Source organism: Schistocerca cancellata, chromosome 3, assembly GCF_023864275.1.
Source record: "Schistocerca cancellata isolate TAMUIC-IGC-003103 chromosome 3, iqSchCanc2.1, whole genome shotgun sequence".
Classification (NCBI taxonomy): domain Eukaryota; kingdom Metazoa; phylum Arthropoda; class Insecta; order Orthoptera; family Acrididae; genus Schistocerca; species Schistocerca cancellata.
In genome coordinates, this window is record NC_064628.1 from 315,971,930 (window position 1) to 315,996,969 (window position 25,040).

Here is a 25,040-nt window from a genome sequence, read left to right on the forward strand (position 1 = left end):
GAATCATACGGTTCACCATGAGCAAGTCTCCACAGGATCGGCGAGGAAAGGAATATATGGAAGAAACTGACAAGAAGAAGGGACGGGATGCTATGACGTCTGTTAAGTCATCAAGGAATAACTTCCATGTTATTAGAGGGAGCTACAGAGGGTAAAAAGTGTGGAGGAAGACACAGATTGAAAAACATCAAGCAAATAATTGAGGACGTAGTTTGCAACTGCTAGTTTGAGGTGAAGTGGTTGACGAAGAAGAGGAATTCGTGGTGGGCCGGATGAATCCTGTCAGAAGACTGATTACTCTAAAATAAAGTGAGGATTGCTTTTATTTTATCTTTTGATAAATATTTGACGATGCATGACTACAATATGCTGAGAATCATCATATGCACCTAAGTAATGGAACATTTAACGTTTGATAATAAATCTTATAGCATTTTAAATGTAAATATGTTTAAGATCTGTAGGAGGTACATTAGCATACCTGTTCTTAATTTGTAAATCTTTATTGCATATTCTAGTTTTCTGACATGTTCCACATCACAGAGGATCTGCTTATCACTATGGATCTATTGGAACAGGAAATTCATCTAATCTAACAGTCGACAATCAATTTGGTATTATACATATTGCTTTAAAATCTTGGATGGCCAAAGCTGAACCAGCGCAGAAAATGTTTCTTGCATCCTAAGATTGGCAGCCCACCTTGTCTCATCAGGCATCAAAGTGCGTATTGTAAATTGGGTTACCTATGTTATGATGCATAAAATGTTTTACGGACCGGTTTCATTTTCCGCAACCTGTCTGAATACATGGTCACAACACTCGGGGAAACTCTGAGAAGGTAGTGGTGCTTTCGCCTTAACATTCACAGTTCTCTGTTCAGATAGCAGTACCTGATAATTTGCTGGTGAATCGCCTGGGTTGTCAGGTCCTGGGCCATGAAACATCGTGAGTTTTATCTCTGAGAAAGAACTGTTCGATGTTTTGTCTTAATTTTGGCAAACATTATCCCTGCCGCTACCTGCAAAAGCAAATGCATTGTCAGCTTTTACCGCATTACAAAGTATTCCAGCATGAGTACTTGAAAAGGCAGCAGCAATATCCAGGCCGAACAGCTCTTCCCCAGCAGGCAATTTGAATTCTGTCACGGCAGTTCCACGGCGCATCAAATGATACGCTTTTTGAAGAATGTCAGGAAGGCTACGATGCGGCATGTGTATTACACGGCTATATTATGTAACGTATCCCTAACCTTCAACACCGTGTGGCACGAGATACCAGTCTACAATCTTCTGAACTTTCATGGAATTATTCATGCCCAACCACAGCTGAAAAAACCATGGTAAACATATCAAACACGCTTTCTGCATTATCTGTCTTTTGATGACTTTAGTTTTCTTCACATCCTTTATCTCTAATTTCTGCACAGAGTCTGTAGACAACCGTCACAATACAAAGTTATCGGAATATGAAAATGTTGTGGTATATAAACAGGAGAGTGACTGGTGAATGCACATTTCATGTCATCTATCAAGTTTTTCTTAAAAAAAAATAAGATCAAATCTCTAATAATAATTTATATATTCTTGCTCAGCATCTGTTTTCATAAAATTGTGACTATTTTCACTCATTTAAGTCCATAAATCACACGAAACAGAAATTCTTACAGCTAGCATAAATCGGAATTTTTCTCACACACACCAACCAGTTCGACAATGGGTCACGATAACCAACAAAAAATAATAACTAATTCTTTGCCTAACATTTTTGTTTATAATGACTTGGCGTTGTGTTTACAACGCACATAAATGTACTGAATTTAGTTGCGACACACTGTCACCTAAGAGGCCTGCGACCATAAAGTAAATTATGGAACTTCAAAGCAACACGTCCCTTCCTGTTAAAATAGTTTTTACCGAAACTTCCATGTATCTTCAACGCATGGTCGTAGACGTATGGTTGACGACATATGGAGGTTTGGGTCTGGCTGTGAGTCGTCCACGGACAGTCAAATGGTAAGGCAACCGCTCGCCATAAGCGGGAAATCCGGGTTCGTGTCCCGGTGTGGCACAGATTTTCGTCATTCTGTTCCGCAGCTGATGATTGTCCTTATTCGCAGTTGCGAATTCATTGAATGTACTATCGAATTTTTTCATCGCAAATATGTTGAACGTAGCTGTGACATTGCATTCGACACTAGCATGGACTTGTATCGTAAGATTTCGTATCCCTGTACTTTTCGGCAAACCACATTGAATGCTAGAGCTTCTACGACCATCAAGCACCCCAGTACAGTCTGCTGTAATCATCGCCCTCAGCAGTTTGAAGGAACACTTACTTAATGACGTAATTAAAATGTTCTGGAACAAGAATTCAATATGTTTTTAAAAAAATATGTCTACAGTCTTGTGAATACAAATGTACACTTGTCTGTTTGAATCATATTACATTAATTCTTGGTTAATGTAATAATTGTTGTTGGTAGTGATTAAGTTTCGCATCAAAGTTTGTGCAATCGAGAAATTCTATATTTTTCAGTACAATAAACCATTTTGGTAAAAGGAAAAGGCAGCTCGTTCGGCAAATAACTTGTCCCAGAAAGGCAAGGGATCCGGACCCGAGTCCCGGCCCGCCATAAAATTGTGATCGGCCTGGAAGGCCATATTCCGCAGCAAAGAAAAAATTAATTCTAGAAATAGTTTATTTTTTAAAAATGCTTATCATGTTTAGTTACAACTAGGGTTCAGCAGCTACATTACTAATTTTTTAGGCACTCGATTTTAAAACGTGATCCAGCCGTAAAAGACGAACGATCGCCACAATTACCTCGTTGAAAAACATTGAAGTTAAAAAGGTAAATTTATACTTTCGTTTCAAATGCGGCATAACCTCAAGAGTTTATGATTGACAAAACAGTTATACCTTTCTTCCGTAAATTAATTTTATATACGATATTTTCGTCTAACCTTGTCCATTCTTGCAATTTAATTTTTTATTGAATGTACCTTTATAGATGGTAATTTCAGTCAATTAACATACTTATATACCGAGAAGAACTGATAAAAATCTTCAAAGGAATAAGGGACCCGACATTTCTTTTGGTATAGGTTAGAATTTATAGTCAATTGCGAAAATCCCTTAAGCCACCGTAAGAATTGCAAATAATGTTCTGGGACATAACGAAATCGGCCGAATATCCTCCTTTCCTCTTTACGGTTACCTCATTTCGGTAAGTGATATAAAAATGCAGTAAACGGTCCACAAGAATGCAATATATATCTTGAACGGCATTTGCCATTCGCCGACCATTAGTTGAACTCGAGGTGGTAGTAAAGCTGTGACCGCGCTCCCAGAGAGCCCCGTAATGGACGGCGGGTCCGCCATTTAGAATTCCATTAAAACTTTGCCCGAGCACCTTAACGCCGCTCGCCTGCATCATCCAACAACGCTATGATATACCCATCGACGCAACTTTGCATGTATTGTTCGCCTGTTAAGCTGTTTCTCGTAATTACCTTTCCAAACTGAGTGAGTCCGCCGTGCTCAGGAAACTTGGCTTCGTGGTCAACGGAGGACGAGTCTGCCCTGCAACAAAGAGTTGCCGAAATTAGTCATCGTATTGTGTTGGCGAAATGTTTCATAGTCGTTCATACACAGTTTGACTCTCATAGATATGTAATTAAGGAACAAGTATCCACTGTTATGTAGTGGAACCATAAATAATACTAAATGCAACTTCACTACTAAAACGTCAAGTTTTTAATCAAGTCCCTTAAACATGTAACCAATCACATTAATTAACTAAATCAGCATTATTAGTATACTATCTTCAAACTGCCGTACTAAAATATGTATTTGTCAATATGTGTTTCAAAAGCAACAAAACATGTTCATCCTCTTCTGATCTATACTCCAACTAAATACGAAGTATTGAAGGCATATTTATAAGGTTAATTAAAGGATTCTTGAGCTTTTAGGGCCAAAAATAAATACCAAGTAGTTGAGTTGTCATTGCTAAAATATCAAGTGTTTTTTTCTTGGCCTGTCCGAAAACATAAGCTACTTTTAATACGAAAGAAATCGTGGGCGTGGGTATTATGTTAATGAGTTGCGCATTAGGACCGCCTGTCTGCAAGTCAATAAATAGAATATTTATTTTGCTTGGAGCGTTTCGCCTCTTGTTATTAAGCTATCACCAGTGGTCTTAAATACATACGCATTTTGCTTTGTAAGGAGTACTTTGTACTAATGTTTTCTAATAATTCACATTCAAGTTACAGTTTTGACTTATGCACCTTTTTCTCAATATCCGCTTCATTATTTTCTGTGTGGGTTAACATTGTTCTACATGTGCTCCTTCTGTAAAGCAGGTGAAGCTGACATCCTGTCTATAACAGTGGACACCATTTTTAGTTCAGGATGAAAAGTGAACACACATTCTCCCTCCATGTTAACTCGTCTATGTTATGAAGTACTCCCAACTATGAGATGTACTTCAGAATGCCTAGAGTCAAAGGTTATATTTCTGTGTGTGTGTGTGTGTGTGTGTGTGTGTGTGTGTGTATGTGTGTGTGTGTATGTGTGTGGCTGTGTGTGTGTGTGTGTGTGTGTGTGTGTCAGCTTTAAGGAAATGTGTGGTTCTCAGTTGTCTGTACGTGTCTGGTCACTTTTAAGTTGCTTCATTTCTCCTTTGGCTTTTTAAATGTGACAATTTTTGGTAATTTACTTGTATTGGGTGGAGATATTTGTAGTGGTTATTATTTCTGATAATTATCAAGTTTTTCACATATTTGTGGGGTAGTGGCTAAATTAATTAAAGAAATCTGCAAGTGTGGATTGACTAGTGTCGGTCTTCGAGATCTGATACTTTCTTTATATTTCATGCTAAAATTCCTGCTGCTTGTCGTTCCGACATATGAAGCGTTTTAGCGTACTCGAATGCTGAAATTCGTCTGACTGTTTAAATGAGTTTGAAGGATGTTTGTTGATTTATATGAAATATAGAGGTTTGTTTCGTTAGGAAGTATCTTTCTACGTGGAAACTAACATATATCATAGTTTTGTGAGAAGAAAGTATGTGGGCCTCAATTATTTCATAGACACAGCTCGACACATTAACATTGTACCACTTAGCTAGAACGATAATTAGTGTGCATTTAATAAGATTGATTCACATTACGTAACAAACAGGAGTTTCTTTAGTACACCTCCCAGAAAGATGACTATATAATTAGTCACTGACATTGAAATGATATCACTATGCGCTAGAGTTTCTAGTTTCGATGCACTTCAGAAATATGAATAACATCTTCCATCGTTTATCTTTCCTATTGTAGCTCATTTCATTAATTAAGACTTGTAGCGGCGTGGCTGAAAACTTCTTTTGACGCACAACTAGGGACAGAATTAACAGAGAATTCTGACACAAGTATACAAAATAAGCTAAAAGGTTCCGGTGAAAATAGGCCTGCAGACGAACCATTTACATCATCTACTTCTACATCTACACGTGCAAGATTACTCCGAGATTCACAGTGCCTGGCAGATGATTCGGACCGAGCGGGGTGGCGCAGTGGTTAGACACTGGACTCGCATTCGGGAGGACGACGGTTCAATCCCGCGTCCGGCCATCCTGATTTAGGTTTTCCGTGATTTCCCTAAATCGCTCCAGGCAAATGCCGGGATGGTTCCTTTGAAAGGGCACGGCCGACTTCCTTCCCAGTCCTTCCCTAATCCGATGAGACCGGTGACCTCGCTGTCTGGTCTCCTTCCCCAAACCAACCAACCAGATGATTCGTCGAACCGCCTTTAAATTACTTAATTACAGTTCCACTCTTGAACAGCATGTGAGAAAAACCTACACTTAATTTTTTCCGGGCAATTTCTGATTTTTCATATTTTATTATGACGATCATTTCTCCCACTATAGAGAGAAGCCAACAAAAATATTTTCACACTATAAGGAGAAAGTTGGTGACTGCGAAGATATGGTTGAGAGCTGCCTGTGACTTCACTATGAAACATAGTCTTGTAATAGGGCTCGAATTTCAAATTGGTCAGTTGTTTGGGGTAATAATATGGAACTACCGGCCGCACGGTTAGAGGCGACATGTCACGGATTGCACGGCCCCTCCCGCCGGAGGTTCAAGTCCTCCCTCGGGCATGGGTGTGTGTGTGTTGTTCTTAGCATAAGTTAGTTTAAGTTACTTTAAAGTAGTGTGTACGTCTAGGTACCGATGAACTCAGCAGTTTTGTCCCTTAGGATTTCATCAGCATTTGAAAATTTCGAACTACCGCGAGAAATGCACGGATGAACACAAATGCGATTTCTGGCGACGCCTAAAGGTTGCTCTGGTGAACTTGACCATGAACGACCTTTGGAGTGTCCTCGACATGTTTCAAATGCCAGTCGTTTTCAGAACAGTGTTCTGTCTACATCTACACCTACATCTACATCTACATAAATACTCCGCAATCCACCATACGGTGCGTGGCGGAGGGTACCTCGACCACAACTAGCATCTTCTCTCCCTGTTCCACTCTCAAACAGAATGAGGGAAAAATGACTGCCTATATGCCTCTGTACGAGCCCTAATCTCTCTTATCTTTGTGGTCTTTCCGCGAAATGTAAGTTGGTGGCAGTAAAACTGTACTGCAGTCAGCCTCAAATGCGGGTTCTCTAAATTTCCTCAGTAGCGATTCACGAAAAGAACGCATCCTTTCCTCTAGAGACTACCACCCGAGTTCCTGAAGCATTTCCGTAACACTCACGTGATGATCAAACCTACCAGTAACGAGTCTAGCAGCCCGCCTCTGAATTGCTTCTATGTCCACCCTCAATCCGACCAGATAGGGATCACAAACGCTCGAGCAGGACTCAAGAGTAGGTCGTATTAGTGTTTTATAAGCGGTCTCCTTCACAGATGAACATCATCTTCCCAAAATTCTACCAACGAAACGAAGATGACTATCCGCCTTCCCCACAACTGCCATAACATGCTTGTCCCACTTCATATCGTTCTGCAATGTTACGCCCAAATATTTAATCGACGTGACTGTGTCAAGTGCTACGCTACTAACGGAGTATTCAAACGTTACAGTATTCTTTTCCCTATTCTTCCGCATTAATTTACATTTATCTATATTTAGAGTTAGCTGACATTCTTTACACCAATCACAAATCCTGTCCAAGTAATCTTGTATCCTTCTGTGTATAAGTGAGTGCGTTTGTCGTAGGTAAGTCAATTGAAACGTGGGAAAATTGTGCGTGCCAGTGAAAGGGAGCCGAAGCGTTGGTGTTTAGAGAGAGCCCTTATCAAACAGTTGTACAACACACAGTGAAAGTGGAAAAGCGTAATCCGCTAAGTCACAACGCGGAAGGAAGCCTGTGTTGAGTAATCGTGACACGGTCGTTGAAGAGGATTTTGACGAAAATTACCAGGATGACATCTGCAGGTATCACTGGAGAACTGAACGTAGCACGCACGAATCCTGTCTTCATCAAAGTGAAAAGAAAGGTCTTCCACATTCCAGGGAATTTCTGTTGATTGGAATTGCGAAAACACTCCTCAGTGCTACAATTTCCCGTGACCGGAAAACGTGGTGCCTAAACCATAAAACGTGGACTACGGATCAATGAGGAATGTCATTTGGTCACATAACTCTTGTTTTACAGTGTTTCTAGCACCTGGCTGAGTTTACGTGCGGAGTGTCAACTAAGGCGGGAGTTCGGTGATGATTGGGGCAGCCATACCGTGGGACTCCGTGGGCCTCATGGGCAATCCGTTAAGGCGCTTTACTGTTAAGGATTGTGTGACTGTTTTCGCTGATCAGTTTCAAATCATGATACAGTGGTTCTTCCTTAATTGTGATAGTGTGTTCCAAGACGACTAGCCCTGTTCACACAGCCCGCTTTTTTTTATCAGCACGAGGCCAAATTGCATTTACCCTGAACACCACAGTCATATCTAAATATTACTCAGCCGTTGTTGTGTATTTTGGAGAGAAAGCTGCGTGCACGTTGTCCATGTCCATCATCGTTTCCTGAAATCACCACAGTTTTGCAGGATTTATACTTATGCCCGACTGGATGCTGAGAGCCAACGAGTTTTATGTACCGTGTTAGGTATGCTAATGTGTTGTGTACTGCTGTTACCATATTTCTCTCCAACCCCTCTAGTAACACACTTTGCTATCGATGTAAGGCCTAATTAAAGCAGAAATGGCTTGGGGCGGACATGTGTCGGGGACGTGGCACTGTTACAAGCCACCTCCAGGTTAACAAATGAAGTAATTCACACAAAGGTGGCGTGTCTGCGGCGTGTCGCTTCGTGATCCACGCCATATTCGTTTATAGTCACGAGTGGCGCAACGAAGCGACACCTGTTGGAAGCGTCCAAATGGCGCGGTGTTGTTTCCATACATTCAGGGTTATCTGATGTGCCTCGAAAATGTTTTATGTAAGAGATTCAAATCTATATATGTCGCAGTAGCTAGTGCCTCACAAAAGCTTTTGATTTTCATGTACAGAGTTAGAAAGCACTGTTCTGAGATTCGCGCACATTCATTGCTATGCAGTCTTCCTCCTTCCATTTTGATTTTCCCCGCTCTTATTTTCAGACGTCACAGATTGAAATTGAACTGGTTTATTTTCGTTTTTCCCTATAAGTATTGTGATACTTCGCGTATGTTTAAACCGCAGGGCAAATTATCAAAAATTTCAGTAACAAACATAATCGCTGGCCAATTTACGTTTTGTGGGTCTTAGGTCATAGGTTGCTGCGTACGAAATACAGCTAATATACCGAAATTGTTTTTATTGGTCGAAGGACAGCGACACCTCTTTCCAGTTTCCAGTGATACATTTTGAGGTTAGGCAGTGACGAACGACGACACGCCACACTCGACGCTATGACCGCGCGGTAAGTGAATTTTGGCTCATGTTTCTCTTTAGTATATGGTATAAGACGTCATTTAAAAGTCATAGTTTAACACTGCATTAAGCTTTATTTTCAAACAATGGATACACAGTCGCAAATCAGCCGGAAGAGTTAGGTATACATTCTATACCTCAATTTTTGTTGTCTGCACTAGCAGTTTCATTCACGAAACATTCAGTAACAGTTTCGTCGCACAAATGGCGTCTGCTTCAGTGGTCAATAATTGTGAAATGGGAGTTTGCTGCTGCTATAACTGCAGCATTTTGTGTTCCGTAGAAAGTGCAACAACACAAGTCGAAGACACATAACATTTATTACAATATGAAGCAGAACATCACGATTCCACTCACAAAACTGAAACAATATTCCATAACAACGCAATTTCACTTGAAGTTTCTTGTGGGGTACAGTGGCAAAAATCTTCTGGAAATCGGAGAAATACGAACTCAATTTGAAATCCCTTGTCAATAGCACTCAACACTTCACGCTATTGAAAAGCTAGTTGTGTTTCACAAGAACGATGTTTTCTAAATCAGTTTTGACTATATGTCAATAGACCGCTCTCTTCGACGTTATTCTTTATGGTCGAACAGAATATATGTTTCAAAATCCTGCTGCATATTGACGCTAATAATATGGACCTGTAATTTAGCGGATTACTCCTACTACCTTTCTTACATATTGATGTGACCTGTGCTACTTTCCAGTCTTTGGGTACAGATCTTTCATCTAGCGAGTGGTTGTATATGATTGTTAAGTATCGACATATTGTATCAGCATACTCTTAAAGGAACCTAACTGGTATACAGTCAGGACGGCAAATTTCATTTTATTAAGAGGTTTAAATTGCTTCACTGCACCGAGGATATCTAGTTCTAAGTAACTCATGTTGCCACCTGATCTTGATTCGAAGATTTACTTCGTCTCGTTTGGTGAAAAAATTTTGAAACGCTTTGCTTGGTAACTCTGCTTTAGCAGCACCGTCATCGATGGTATTTCCATTGCTATCGCGCAAAGAAACGTCGATTGTGTCTTAGATACGAACGGCATCTCTTGGATTTTGTGCCAAGTTTCTAGCCAAATTTTCGTTGTGGAAACTATTATAAGCATGTCGCAGTTAAGTCGGAGCTAAATTTCTAGCTTCTGTAAAAGATCGCCAATCTTGCAGATTTTGGGTGTGTTTAGAGCAACACAGCAAAATCTCCGAATGTAATGCCGCGCATGTGAGGACACCTTTGGTGACCTTCCACCAACAGAAATCACACAGTGTTGTAAATCCCAGAATGTGTGAACTACTCAAAATTTGAGCAAGGAAAACTTGCCTGAGAATTTTGGGAATGAAATGCAATGATCTATAGTGTTATTAATTTTCAACTTTACAAAAAATGGCTCTGAGCACTATGGGACTTAACAGCTATGGTCATCAGTCCCCTAGAACTTAGAACTACTTAAACCTAACTAACGTAAGGACATCACATTACACCCAGTCATCACGAGGCAGAGAAAATCGTTGACCCCGCCGGGAATCGAACCCAGGAACCCGGGCGCGGGAAGCGAGAACGCCACCGCACGACCACGAGCTGCGGACTTTCAACTTTACAATCCGTTCTTTGTATGGAATTAAATATGAATTACAAGGCACTGTTACGTTAATTAATATACTGTCATACAGTTCCTAAGAATAAAAACATATTCAAGTTTGGTCAGCATTCTCATCTAGCCGCATGGCAAGATAACGCTTTTGTATTAGTTTGTAAAATTCACAAAATAATTATGTTTGTACAGAAATGAAACATTTTAAATCTAGGTAGAGTAGGCGAATGATAAGGGTCCATAGGTAAGATTCAGTAACTGCTGTAATGTTTAAATTACAAGTGTTGCAAAATTCAAGAAGCTACATGGAGTCACTCAAAAAGTCTTGGGAACAGAAGCTATACTCAATGATAGGACTACAGCATTAATTCGCCCAGTCCAAAGAAAAGATGAGACTCACCCCAACAACAGGAGGGAGTTTTCTCTTTACAGTGACTCACAAAATTATTTCAAAAATATTACAACACAGGTTGGTAATGCAGCTGGATCAGCAATTGAAAGAGTACGAAAGAGATTTCAGACAAATTTGATTTTGTCTGGTAAAGTATTATATGCGAAATTTATTATCAGTTATGGAAGAATGAGGTCTCCTAGAAATGCTGCTATAGAATTCGTGAGATTTTAGAGTGTGTCGTGAGGAACAAACTGTGGATTGAAACCAGTATGAGGAAACGTCATCCCACGACGCTACAGAGCGCCGGCGCCCACCACTAGGTGACTCCTTAGGCAGCAAACGTTGCTTTGTACGCTGACGCAGGTGGAATGTCTAGCAATTTTATTTGTTATTGAGTGATCGGGATTGTGTGCTACGATTGAGAAAGTGGAGCTAGCTGCTGTGTAGAAAGGCTTTATCTTTTATGAATGTGATGCTGTGTTGCCTCGGCGGGTGACGGTTTTGGACATCCACTGTTTAGTTTTGTCCTGGAACCCTCTAAAATCTCCAAAATTTCTCGGCATACAGGAAAAAGCCAAACTGCTGATGGAAACCTATGTCTGAAACTGTCATCCACCAAGGCATTAGAGCATCGCATTGACAGGAGTCAAGGCGTCTATATGTACCAGCTAGCTCCATCTTTTCCAGTGGCAAACGTGGCAATTAGTTGCGATCGCTGAAAAGCGAACAACATTGCTAGATATAACACCTGTTATCCGTCAGCGTACAAAGTCATGTTAGCTATCGAAGGAATGTCTTAGTAGCAGATGCCGCTGCCTTTAATTTCAGCATTCCTTAGCATCGTTGGATAGCGCTTCCACGCACAGATTCCTTTCATAGATTTGTTTCTCAGACACCCTCTACAACCTCTCCAAGTTTGTCACAACATTTCTTGGACACCCTGCATTACATCTGTGGACTAAGAAGAAGTATATGATACGACTGACAGGGAAACTCTATTCATCACCATAAAATCATTTGGAGTTGATAACAAATGATCGGCAGTCACAAAATGCATAGTAAAAAACGCAACTCAACTTTCTAGATGGAATCACAGAGGCTTTTGATATCATAACTGATGTAAGACAAGGTGATGGAATTTCCCGACTATTATTCAATGATATAATAGCAAATGTGATCAGGGAATTGACCTGCCCAGCAAGGGGCCTCCCGGCCAATGACGCCAAGCGCTCATTTTCCATGGAAGAAGAGAAAAAAAGGAATTACAAAAGCATAACTGGGAGAAAGAGAGATACTCTGAGAATTCATTGTTTGGCTTTTGCAGATAATCTTCTCATCTTAACTGAATTTATAGAATATACAGCAATGCAGATAATTCTCCTTCACGAGACAGCTTCAAAATCAGGCCTACGTAAAGCTTTTGAAAACAGAGAATAGGACAAAATACGTAGGGGTCTCCGAAACACATGGAAACTGAACAGGGAAGAATTAAAAAGGTTACAAAACGTATATGGTGAATGAAAAAATAGAACCACACCTCGGACAAAGTACGTAACTTAGCAAGGACAGGAAACATGGAATTGCATCTTAATAAAGAAGCCTGGATAACAAGGAACCATTAACCATAAATGCTAAACGCTTGCACTACAACACTGTCATTAGATTAGAATGTCTGCATGTTGAGAAATACCTTTCCTGAAATACAGCCAAACAATTAGGTGAAATAGCTAGGAAGGACATAAAATAAACAGGAAACATCATGGGACCAAAATATGACAACGGCAAATGGAAATTGTTGTATAATAAAAATATGGACGCAATGACGTAAAAAAGAGTTGTAGCCTATGCACGTGTACAAAGATAATATGAAACAAGAATAACGAAAATAGTTCTTTACTTTCTTGACAGGAACCCAAAAGCAGTAATGACGAGGACCGACGAAGCTAAGGAAGACCTGCGGAAAATGGAAGTGAAGGGGGGAAAATGAAAGAAATCGAAAAGTTCACAGCAAAGTAAAACGTATGAAGGGCTTCCAGAACAAAAAGGCAGTAGCACCCTGTGAAGAATGAAGGGAACAATACACGGCAAGAATGAAACGGTACTGGAAGGAGAGAGAGAAGAAAGAGAGTACCTTCGTTACATGAGGTGGTCCACAGTTGCCAAACGAATTCAAACAACAAAGGAAAGAAGATCTTTCTACTAAGACATGTAAAGGAAGTAAAATTATCTGAAATGTGAATTCGTTATATATACTTATATTGTGAAATCGTCAACTGGCCCCTGTTCCTCATAGATTTATTCCAACTAGTACATTTCATGCTGAAGTTTCATGTGGTCATAGGCACACACTCGAAATTCTTTCAGTAAATGATGGTATTCCCACTTTTATGGGAATATTTGTGATTAAACTACACTTCACAAATGTCAGTTTTCGCTGTTATTGTTGACGTAATTCGTAAAAAGTGGTAAATCCTAGAGGCTAAAATACTACAACTCATGTTTCAGGGCAACGATGGAAAAACGTTTTTGCTGAAATTACCTATATTCTTTTGTTTTTTATGGTGGGAAATCCAATTATGATACTTAAAAAACTGTATCATCCACCATTTCTTCACATTTTACAGTAAAATTTATTAAATTAAGCCATTTCTTAAGGAATTTAACAACTTTTATATGGTTAAAATAATTTAAAAAGGAAGTGTAATGAAAGTTGATGACGTTGGTAGCACTGCTGATAAACATTTGCTGGCAAAAGTGTCGTTTCTATCTTTATGTTAACAGATGGTGTTTTGTTTCCTGTCGTTTTAATCTCACTTTCAAGTTTCCTGTACATGTACTCAGTACAACGTCTAATCGTGGTTGTAAAAACTATACTGACAGTTTTTGTTATATTTGTGGTGAATTTGTGATTAAAAAACACCAACGAAACATTACAGACTTTGTGTAAAGGTTAATCTATCATACTTTGGATCTAAACTTGGTGATCAAGATAAATCTTGGGCGACATGTAAGCTATGTTATGTGTGTGCTGATGATCTGAGAAAATGGTCCAAAAAGGAGAAAAAACGGAATACGTTTCTATTATAACTACAATGTTAAATAAGTTTAAAACTTTAGGATGTTTAATAAGCCTGAATGCTCCACTTTTGAACAGTCACCTTGATTACTTTCCGAACAACGTGGGAGCTGTTAGTGAGAAACCAGGAGAGCGTTTTCACCAAGCCATTAAAGCGATGGAGAAAAGCTACCAAGGCCGCTGGAACACCAACATGATAGGGGAATACTGTTGATCACTTCACCGAGAAGTTCGGCAAGTGACTCATCGTATAAAAAGCTACACAAGAAGCTTCAAAGAAAAAGGAAAAAGAAAATACAAACCAATTGCAGTTGACAAGTGAAACCTCTATTAACACATACATTGTTTTAAGTAGCTTACTATAAATAGAAACCATGCTTGTTGTAACAAAGCGTTTCATTTATTTCCCCATTTAACGTATAGAATAGGACTTTTATACTATATAATAAAAAACATATTGCTAAAAAACAATGGGTGATAGAAAAAACCTAAGCCTAGATTTAGATTCAGCTTATAAAAATCTATAATGATCAGCTATCAAAGTAAAAAAAGTTTACCGTGGGCCTGTGTTATCTTCAAGAAACAGACAGATTTAACTGTCTTATTTATTCTCACGTACAAGTATAAGGGCAAGCATCGACGTACCAAAGGGGCTCCCAACCTTTATGAGACCATTACTCCAAAGTGTAATCAGATGTTGCCTGATACACTACGCCACCTCCCACCTTCGCCCCCCCCCACCTCCCCGTCCGCACCACCCTACCCCTCACCACTGCCCTGATGTTCCCAACATCATCAATATTAATGCACAACTAAACTTCAGAACGAACGTTTCTATTTTTAAAATTATGACTGATACATTAAACATAGTATTTGTAGATATTCCCTTAAACCACTAACTAATGAATCAATTAGGAAATTGGTGCTGGATTTTTATAATAATCTCTTCTATAAAATGATGAAACAATTCTCAGTGCTTAATCTCGACACATGCTTCACCCATACCTCGCACTCCCATATAAAATAAACCAAGTAAAAAGGTGTGCACTAGACTTCCTGTTTCTAAAAAACTTGATAGCTGGACTCCTTACTTCTGAGCTGAAGACATAAGGCTACCAATGCTTCATTTCTGACCACTGCAACTAGTAATAATAATATCAATAATAGTAAAACTGTGTAGACGGTACAGCAGTTACTGTTGTGTCGTACTACCAATTAGTTCGTTTACTTGTTGTGAAGCGAATAATGAAGCAATATCAGATCTACAGCTGGAATTACCTACAATTCGGAGAATGTGCTTCTGTGATATGTATATGTGTAAGTTTTACTGTGATACATGCATAGTACAAAGTATAAATTACGTGTGTTCCTAATGAACTATGTGATGAAGATGTTGCCACATTCGTAGGCCTATCACAACTGTAGCCTACAGCACAATGCTTCACGCGTTAATGCTAGTATTTGAAAGAGAAGATGTAGTTAATGGTAACATCAGTAATCAATGTAAGTCTTGTGAAGTAGTGATAACAGTAATGATGTAATATAGTTCTGTTTTGAGACCGAAACAGTGTAAATCTGATTTCGTCCCTAGTAAACTTCATTTGACCTATGAGGCGGTAATTACTGAGTATCAGAAATAGAGCAATTACAAATATTGTGGGAGGATGCGTTATAAACCAAGGCCCCGCTGTTGTTCGGCAAGTATGATGAGTGCGAGAACGGTGACAGTGTGGTCTCTTCATACTCGTCTTGTGCAGGATTGTAAGACTAATTGTGGCTTATATGAAAGGTGTGTGCATGGACAGGATAAACAACCGATTGTTGGGACCAGACAATCTTTAAGAAGATTGAGTTTTTGAGACTGTGGAGATTGAAAGGCGGAACTTACAGTGATGCAGTATACGCAACTGCAGTTGTTTTCCTTTAGTGTAACAGTGATTTTCTGAATAAATTCTATGCTACAGTACACGCTTCACACAGAATCTCTACAACTCTACAGCTCTATGGTTGAATTACAGTTTTCTTCACGGTAACAGGGACAAAGAAATGTCATTGTTATATCCCCATGACAAAAAATTGTGCTGTATTAGAAATATTTTGGCCATGGGACGTTGAGCTCACGGGCTAACAGCTGCATGCGTACCTTATCATACATTTCTATAATTTTTAGAAGAGTGCTGTAATTTTAATTTAATGATTAAACAGCATTTAAAGAGTTCACTTGACGCTCATGCCCTGTTTTCTTGTACTGCTGTGACAGACTCGGTACCTTGTCAAAACGGCACACATGTGAATGTAGTTGTTAGACATTCTAAATGTCATAAATGATGTCTATTAGAACTTCACACCAGTTGCATAAGACTGGCTCTTCTTGGGCCACTTTGAAATGCAAATCATGTTTGCTTTAAATGCACGCTATAATGATCGTAAGCGTTAGTTAATATTGAGACTGGACGTGGTGAGCTGATGTTAGTCAAGAATACTTTTAAGGTGACAAAGGTGCTATTATCAACATCTCACATACTTTGAAAGAGGTCGTGTAACAGGACTACAGGAATCTGGTTGTTCCTTCTGCGGTACTGCAGAAAGATTTTTCAGGAATGTAGCCACTGTGCATAATTGATAACAGTGTCGGTTATGGGAATGTACGGTCGCAAGAGTATCTGGCTCTGGAGGCCCACGTGACTCTACCGACAGGCCAGACCATCTTGGGCTCTGGCGCTTCTGCAGCAGCAATTTAAGCAACAGTTGGTACCGAAGTGACATAACGAACTGTCGCAAATGGGTTGCTTCAACGATAGCTCCGTGGCAAACGGCAAGTAGGGTGCACTCCACCACAATTTGCGACCTCGGTGGTGTCAAGCGAGACCACTTTGAAATACAGCTGTGTTTTCTGGTGAAAGCTAGTTCAGTTGAGGGCCTGCAACCAACCTGTCTGCACGATAGAGACATTGGACCTACACGGAGGTTATGGAGAGCGATTTCATATGACACCAGCATCACTTTTGTGGTTATCCCACGCTTCCTGACCGCAGATTTGTACATCAATCCGATGATTCGACAAGCTGTGCTACAATTCATAAGCAGCATTCCAGGGATGTTTTACAAGAAGATTACGCTCGCTCACATACCAATATTGTAACCCAACACGCTCCACAGAGTGTCAATATATTTCCTTGACCTGTCTGATCACCACATCTATCTCCAGCCGAGCACTTGCCGGACTTCATCGGACGACAACTCCAGCGTCATCCACAAATGGCATTAAAGAACCCTACTTTGACCACTCGAGTGCAACGGGCATGGACTCCATCCCACAAACTGACATATGACACTTGTACAATACAACTCAAGCACGTTGGCTTGCTTGCATTCAACATTCTGGCATTTACACAGGTTATTAATGTATCAGAATTTCACGTTTGTAAACTCGCGCAGCTTGCAATTTTAATCACTTAAATCTTGCACGTAGACGAATACATTCCTGAAATGTCGTTACTCTAAATCAATCATTTTTTTGTCTTACGACTTTCTTCCGCCAGACAGAGAGAGTGAGTTTAAAGCGATTATATAGAGCTCATTTCTAATCTTATTACTCTCAGGTTAGGAAACACTGCTTTAGGTGATGCAGGAGTACATACAGTAAGGAATGTTGTACAGCCAGTTTGCACAGGAGAGACCACAGAAAACAGCAGGCGTAACAGAGGGAGTATGCGGCTGGTGGCAACGTACCAGGGCGTGTGGCAGCTGTGGGTGAGCGTCATGTATCGGACCCCTAGCGTGTAGAGGACCCGCAGCACGGCCAGGCTGCTGCCGATGCTGTGGCCGCCCTCCACGCCGATCAGGCTGGCGATGCGGCGTGCCGCGTGCGCCGACATTATCTCTGCAACATCACGGGCACTCGTCGTCAACAGGCCCGGTGGTTTCCATTTTGTCTCGGTGGGTAGTTGTCCAGGAAAGGATTCAAAACCCATTGTAAGCAGAAGACAAAACACCATAAAAGGGACGCTATTGAGCGATAAAACTACAGTAAAATTGCAAAAGAATCATAAATTATTATTTACTTAATTGAATGCTATTCAGTAGAAAAATCACTTGCGCAGTACAATACTGTGCTTCGATTAGCATTTTGCGGAACAAATGCATTCAACAAATCATACATATCTACTGTATTGGTAATGTCGCTATAAACATACGGAAATGTGCGATGATTAAGTCGATCTTGGATCATGGTTGATCGTAAATAAGTTTTCAATCGATGTAAAAACAGAGACTTCATTCATTAGAACAGGATATTCCACGAATCGTAATTGGCAAACATACCAATCCTTCAGCTCTGGAATTAGTCCTCGTCTGTTCACATTTTCATTAAAAACTGACTACTTTCCTCAAGTTTATGGTCTGCTCTAGTCATTTTCTCTATCACTTAACACTCGTTCTCCAACAGTTTTTTTTTTTTTTTTTTGTAAAATTTTACAATTTCATCGACATCTGAGCATGTTCAAAAGTAAATTTTTCGAACGATTTGAAAAATTTCTCAAAATCGCTGCCAAATGGAAGCAATCATTTGGTCAAAAACTTCAAAATTGGACTTCCTGAAATTTTATTGAGGTGTTTTGAATTAAATTATTTCACTGTCACCTCGATTGCGACTTTCCGGAACTCTTTGCTGAAGTTTAAGTTCAGCTTCGTCAAGTTGAAGATCAGCAACAACTTGAACACCGTTATTTCAAATTTCCTCAAATTTAATAAACAAGAAGGCCTTGTAACATCAGTAACAGCTTCTGTTATTTCATACAATTCAATGATAGAAAGTTAAAACTCCCATCATTCAACGTTTCAATTTTTTACTCTACGAAAAACTGAAATAAGCGTTGTTGAGTTAAAACAGCACTCAAATATTTGCAATTAATCACAGAATCCAGTCGCTTTGGCTGATACCACATTATCAGTTCCTTTGTCAATAAAATGGTCGTACAAAACCTGCACCATTTGTTTTTAATGTGCCCTTACAGCCTTCAGAGGTCGTATTTGCACTATTTATCGGTAAAATAAAAGTACATATGAATATCAAACAATAATTACAGTTCAATAACGTTTTTACGAGATAAATACGTTGTTGAACAGTAGAATAATAGAGAAGGTAGACATCATTTAGTGTCTTTCTCTCCTTTCGTCAGCCAATTTTTGATCGGAGGACAGTGTTTCGGTGACTTCGGTACAAAATTTATTAAATATTCCGATACTCCAATAAATTTCGATGGTGGTAAAATATCTTCAGTACAATCCTGAAACATAGGATCATGCTTACGAGGGTTATAACGCACAAACAATGTTAGAGGATCTTATTTGTGAATTCGTGACTGCAGTCCTCAGACTCTGTCAGAAATATTTGATTCCTGTCGTAACATTGGCCTTTGATGCTAGAGTGTGTTAACTTGTGCACAGCTAAAAGCTCTTTGACGCGATAAACCAAGGTTCCTGTAGAACCATTGTTCGTAGAATAAACGCCGATAAAATATTCATTCGCTGTGAGATAACCGAAAACGACTCTGAGGCAAACAGGAATTAGTTCAGTTGGCGTACGCCATAAGTTTAATTCAGTAAAATTGAAAATAAAATCATCAATTTTTATTATTTCGTTCATAATTCCTGACAAGTCTATAGCTGCCGTCAGCCCGAGAGTTTCATTTTCATGAAAATGTTGAAGCCATTTGTAGCCATCTCTTTGTAATCAAGATTTTAATTCTGCCTGTGATCTGCTCAAGCCTTTAAAAAGTCAGGAAGTTGGAATTTTAGTTGTTATTCCTGTTTCGCCAGGGCCTTAGTATACTGAATACATTCGTAACGCGTTTCGATTATCCATCATTTGTGTCAACAGAAGTGACGATATCCATTGAACCATGTCAGAAGTTTCAACCGTTTTTAATGGTTAGGTGCATTTAATATGAAGAAAACTTATTACGTGAATCCTTATCCGCTCTGCCCCATGCTACCAGTTTGAAAATCAGTCGCAATTGAAGCTGCTTTCTACTTCATGGATCACCTATCGAAAGTGATTATTAACTTGCGTGCGCAGACTGCAGTACAGATATGACAAATTGCTTGATTACGTCTGTTGAGTTGAATTTTTAAAATCTGAAAACACTTAAGATTTTTTTACGGCTGACGCTAAAAACCATAACATAATTTTGTGCTATGCGATATACATGCAGATAGACGGACAATCATAGAGACAATTGGAATGAGGTTGATCTTCTGTACTACAATGCAGTTTTTATTTATTTTTCAAATACATAATATATTCCGACACTTCAAGTTAAGTTTGTAGACAGGAGACGACTAAATTATATCATTATCATGCTTCTCGTAAACCGCATAAATTTAGAATGCTGTCGATTCTCGAAAACGTGACACTCGATAATTTCAAACCCTCAATAATTTGAAATTCGTCCAGGACCCTTGAAAAATACTTGATAAATTGGAAAAAAGGATCAATGTGTTTTGGCTACCTCGGTAAGATTAAGCTCTGACAGTGACGACATCTCGTCAACGCCTTGTGATTTGAAGAGAGGGCTTCCGGACTCTCTATAATTTCAGGTCTATCTACATGATTTCCACTCAAGCATCCCTGCAAGTGAGATTCCCAGTACAGGTACGGTTCACCTGTCGCTTCTCTCTCCGACCTATATACTCGTACCACTGTCTGCAGTCAACTTACATGCCGTGTTGTACTCAATCCGTGTTTCCTGAAACAGTGAAATGACATGAATGTTGAAAACAGCAACTATCTTTCAACGAACAAAAAAGGAGATGTGAAGAATGGAATTTTGGAAAAAGGTCGGAAATAAGTTCACTATTTTACTGTCTACACTGTCAATGATTCAAAAAAACAAAGATCGTGTCACCTTAAGCGTTTAAAGCACAGGAAGAAAGGATCGATTAAGAGCGAATGTCCTCGCCTTGAGGAGTGCTAGATCAAGTGGGTAAAGCAGTGTAGAGGACAAAGGGTTTGAGAAGGTGGTTTATCTTAAAGGAAGAAGCCAAGTCCTGTGAACAGTCTCTTGGCACTGAAGGATTTGCGGCGAGTGAATGGTGGTTCTCAAATAAAAAAAAAAAAAAAAATGAAACAAATCTTCAGGGCGTAACGTTAAAAAAATCTTTGTGAAGAGTGACAGTTTAGGTAAATCTCTTTATACTTAATGAACTGATGATGTAAAATAACTTTTGAATGGCTATGACAGCGCAACATATTCAACACAGATAATCGTGATCGAACCAAAGCATCCAAAGACTAAATGTGCAAAGGAGGAAAACTCAGCAACGATAGAACAAATACCTTTCAAGCCTGTAACATAGGTGGCTCTCAGAAGCTGAAACATCTCATTCCAGGGGAATCTGCGAAATCACCCTGATTTCAAGGGATAAAATCGCTTCCCACAACTTATCACTCAAACAAAATATCGGGGATGACGATAAACTTGTTAAACGAATGACTGCCCCAGGTTAACAGTGGCATGAGAAAGGAAAAACCAAATATTTTACTGTTTATGGACAACTGTGTCTTACGTAGCAGACCACCATCATTATGATTCGTAAAATTGACTTTCTTCAAACCCATTGCGATTTCAAGACTCGGCCATTAGATCTGAGCATAATAGATACTCTGAAAACTCTCTAGGCAGAGATATTGTTTCACTTGAGATGAACAGCATTAAAAAACACGAGAAGGCAATCGTAACATTTCGGCCGCTTTGTCCTTCGTTGATAGGCCTGGTAAAATGTCAGCCCTACAGCTCTTTATAACTGATACAGAAGACGCTGATTTGTAACGCAAATATATTACGTGGAATAGATATCAGAGTCGCCAGAGTTAACTAGACAGTCCTGCTGAAACTCTTCCCACTTGTAATGATTGACCCTTCGGAATTTCGTTCATGTTGACGAGGACATCAGTGTCTATGGTGTTCTTACCGATGCTAAACTATTGGCCTGCCAGAATGGGGACGTGGAAGAAAACGAAGAGCAACGTCCTAATTCAGTTACTTTCAGCTAAGCAAGGTCATCTTTCCATAGTCTACGGTCCTGTGCCTAATCCCCATCGAAAATTCGATCATCACCCCAGAAAATTCGCTGGACTATGCTAACTAAATAGGAGTCACTCTCCCAAATGAGAATTACAAACTGTTTTTCAAAATGACTTGTAACAGTTTCATTGGTATGGTTTTCATGTAATCTAGGTATGTACTATATGCATGTACGTACGTACTACGTCGCAACATTATTAAAATTAAGGTGTATGTAATTCGTATGTACAACAATTTTCTTTCAGTCATACTCTAGTTGAATTTTCTCCTACACCCCTCTAGATTATTTGATTACGTATTATTTTCAACCCTTGTTTTCTTATGCTTTTCCTGTTCCTCTGGATTTAAAATGACGCAGAGTCGACTGTACATGCTTTGAACGGTAAACTTATAACAATACACACTTGCAGTTGCAGTGTAGTTCTTTATTTTCTACAAATAAGAATAACATTGACAACACTGTCTGTTATTCCAAATTTAAAAAATCTTATAAAACTCATCGATATTATAGTACACATACAATTTTCAGTGTCAGCTTCCTAAACCAGTTCACTGCTATGCTAAAGGCTCCCAAAAATGGTACAGGGGGTTCTTCCATATTCTGCTGCCAAACTGCTTTCTCTATTGGTTCCGCTCTTTTTTCCTTTTGCTTCTGCTGCTCACAACGAATATATCAGCGACCATTTTGAGCGATTCTACATACCACTCTGTTCAGTAAGAGGGAAACCCAAGATACATCTCAGTATAATCGTAGACGGTTTCTTAACTCATATATAATTCGTGATTCACTACGACGAATTTAACTTTGTAATACGACAGCACGAGTATCGAAGAAAATCAGATGCGTACTGACGTACGTACGCTACAAGTTCATCGGAAAATCGACTGCCGAGGCTAGCGGCAAACAGTGTTTGACGAAAAATAATTTCAGTAATTAGTTTATTATTGTAAATCTGGCGCGATCTGTGGCATAATAAACGCTTAATAGTCTGATAAGCGGCTTTTACTCCTCGTCTAAGGTTAGGGCTCAGAATGAGCAACATGTTTCAACAATGAGATTTTCACTCTGCAGCGGAGTGTGCGCTGATATAAAATTTTCTGGCAGATTAAAACAGCGTGCCCGACCGAGACTCGAACTCGGGACCTTTGCCTTTCGTGGGCAAGTGCTCTACCATCTGAGCTACCGAAGCACGACTCACGCCCGGTCCTCATAGCGGTACTTCTGCCAGTATCTGATTCGTAGGAGGCACGGCCTGCCTACACTGCTGGCTCCATCTTGTCCTCCGGCGATCGTGGCAATCTGTCGCAATCACCAAACAAGAAGTAACATTTCGAGATGTTCCACCTGTAGTCCGTCAGCGTAGAATGTTACGTTTATTGCCGAAGAGATGGACTTGCAGCATGAGCCGGCACCTATAACTGCGGCCCTCTGTAGCGTCGTTTGCTGATGTTTGCGGAAACTAGTTCCCATCCTTAATTTGTTTGTCACGACACCTTCTACAACTCTCTTTGTCGGTAGATAAAACCCTTTATAAGGAGCGTTCAAAAATGTCTTTTTCAAGGCTGTAAAGTCCAGAAGCGGTATGCGAATCTGGTAAAATTACCGTGAGCACCAAGGCAATGATCCAACAGACTCACCAGTTTGAAGATACTGAGTTGGTAAATCATTGTGTTCTGCTGCATGAAGAGGTCCATAACTGCCTGCTTCACATCCTCGTCCGACAGGAATCAGATGATCATGAATCAATGCGATTAGAGTATAAAACACTTAAAATAGTACTGGAGTTTATCTGCTGGGGAAGCAAAACAGTTGACGGTGGCTGAGATAGAGAGAACGTAAAACGCAGATTAACGCACGAAAATTTTGTCAAAAAAAGGGTGATTTTCTTGCTCGTAACATAAACATAAATGTTAGGATTCCCTCGAGTGTGGCTGGGCACGAAAGTCAAACGTGGAAGGTAAGCAGTTCAGACGCGTAGGGCGTAGAAGTGTCTGAAATGTGGTGCTATAGAGGAATGTTGAAGATTAGATGGATAAATCTAATTATTAATGCGGAAGTACTCATTCGAATTAGGGGAAAAGTTAAAATTCTGGGACAAAATGACTAAGAGAAGCGACTGGGTGACACATTGCTCCCTAGGGGTATCAAATAATCATATGTTTGGTAATTGAGGGAAACACATGCGCGTGTGTGTGTGTGTGTGTGTGTGTGTGTGTGTGTGTGTGTGTGTGTGCGTGCGTGTATGGTGGTGGTGGTGAGAGGGGAGTGAAGTAAGAATTGGACGTAGCGGATGTAGAGGCCTACCCAGGATATACGAGTGTGAAGAGCTTGCATCAAACCAGTCTTCAGACTGAGGACAACAGCAACAGTAGAGAGAACGTGGATGATTCAAGTTCTCTTCTTTGTCATCAGCCTTCTGAACTGTGTGATGCGCTGTAACCCGCGCTGATATCATGCTAGCTATTCCCTGAAGTAGTAACACACGGCCTATCACAGTACCCCTTCTTCTTAGTGCAAGTTTCCCGTATGTTCCTTTCTTCGCCGATTCTATTAAGAATCTCCTCATACATTATGTTAACCGCCCACATGACTTTCAAAACAGTTCTATATCAATTCATCTGAAACTTTTACATTCTCATCGTTTCTTTTTGTCAGAAAGTCCATGATTCACGTCCATGCTGTGCTCCAAATGCACATTCTCACAACGATCTTCCCCACATTAAATGTGAAGTTTGATACTAGCAGACTTCTTCTGCCTGGGAATTCCCTCTGTGTTTAAACTAATCAACGTTTTATCCTTGCTTCACCAGTTGTCGTTATTTTTCTTCCAAGGTAGCAAATTCCGCCATTTCGTCTGCTTTGTGGTCGCCAATTCTTACGTTACGTTTCTCGCTATTCTAGTTTCTGATACTCCTGATTTCTCCTTTGTTCGGTTTACTCTCAGTCTGTA

At 39.8% G+C, this 25,040-nt stretch overlaps 1 protein-coding gene across 1 annotated transcript in view; it reads right to left on the reverse strand.

The window, feature by feature from the left end:
* Nucleotides 1–25,040, reverse strand: part of LOC126176287 (dipeptidase 1-like) — a 338,246-nt gene that overhangs the window by 71,624 nt on the left and 241,582 nt on the right. The window contains exons 4-5 of the mRNA XM_049923437.1: nucleotides 17,735–17,885; nucleotides 3,516–3,585 (exon numbers count right to left, since the gene is read on the reverse strand). Of these exons, the coding sequence (XP_049779394.1) occupies nucleotides 3,516–3,585; nucleotides 17,735–17,885 (221 nt within the window). The remainder of the gene's footprint in view (nucleotides 1–3,515; nucleotides 3,586–17,734; nucleotides 17,886–25,040) is intronic.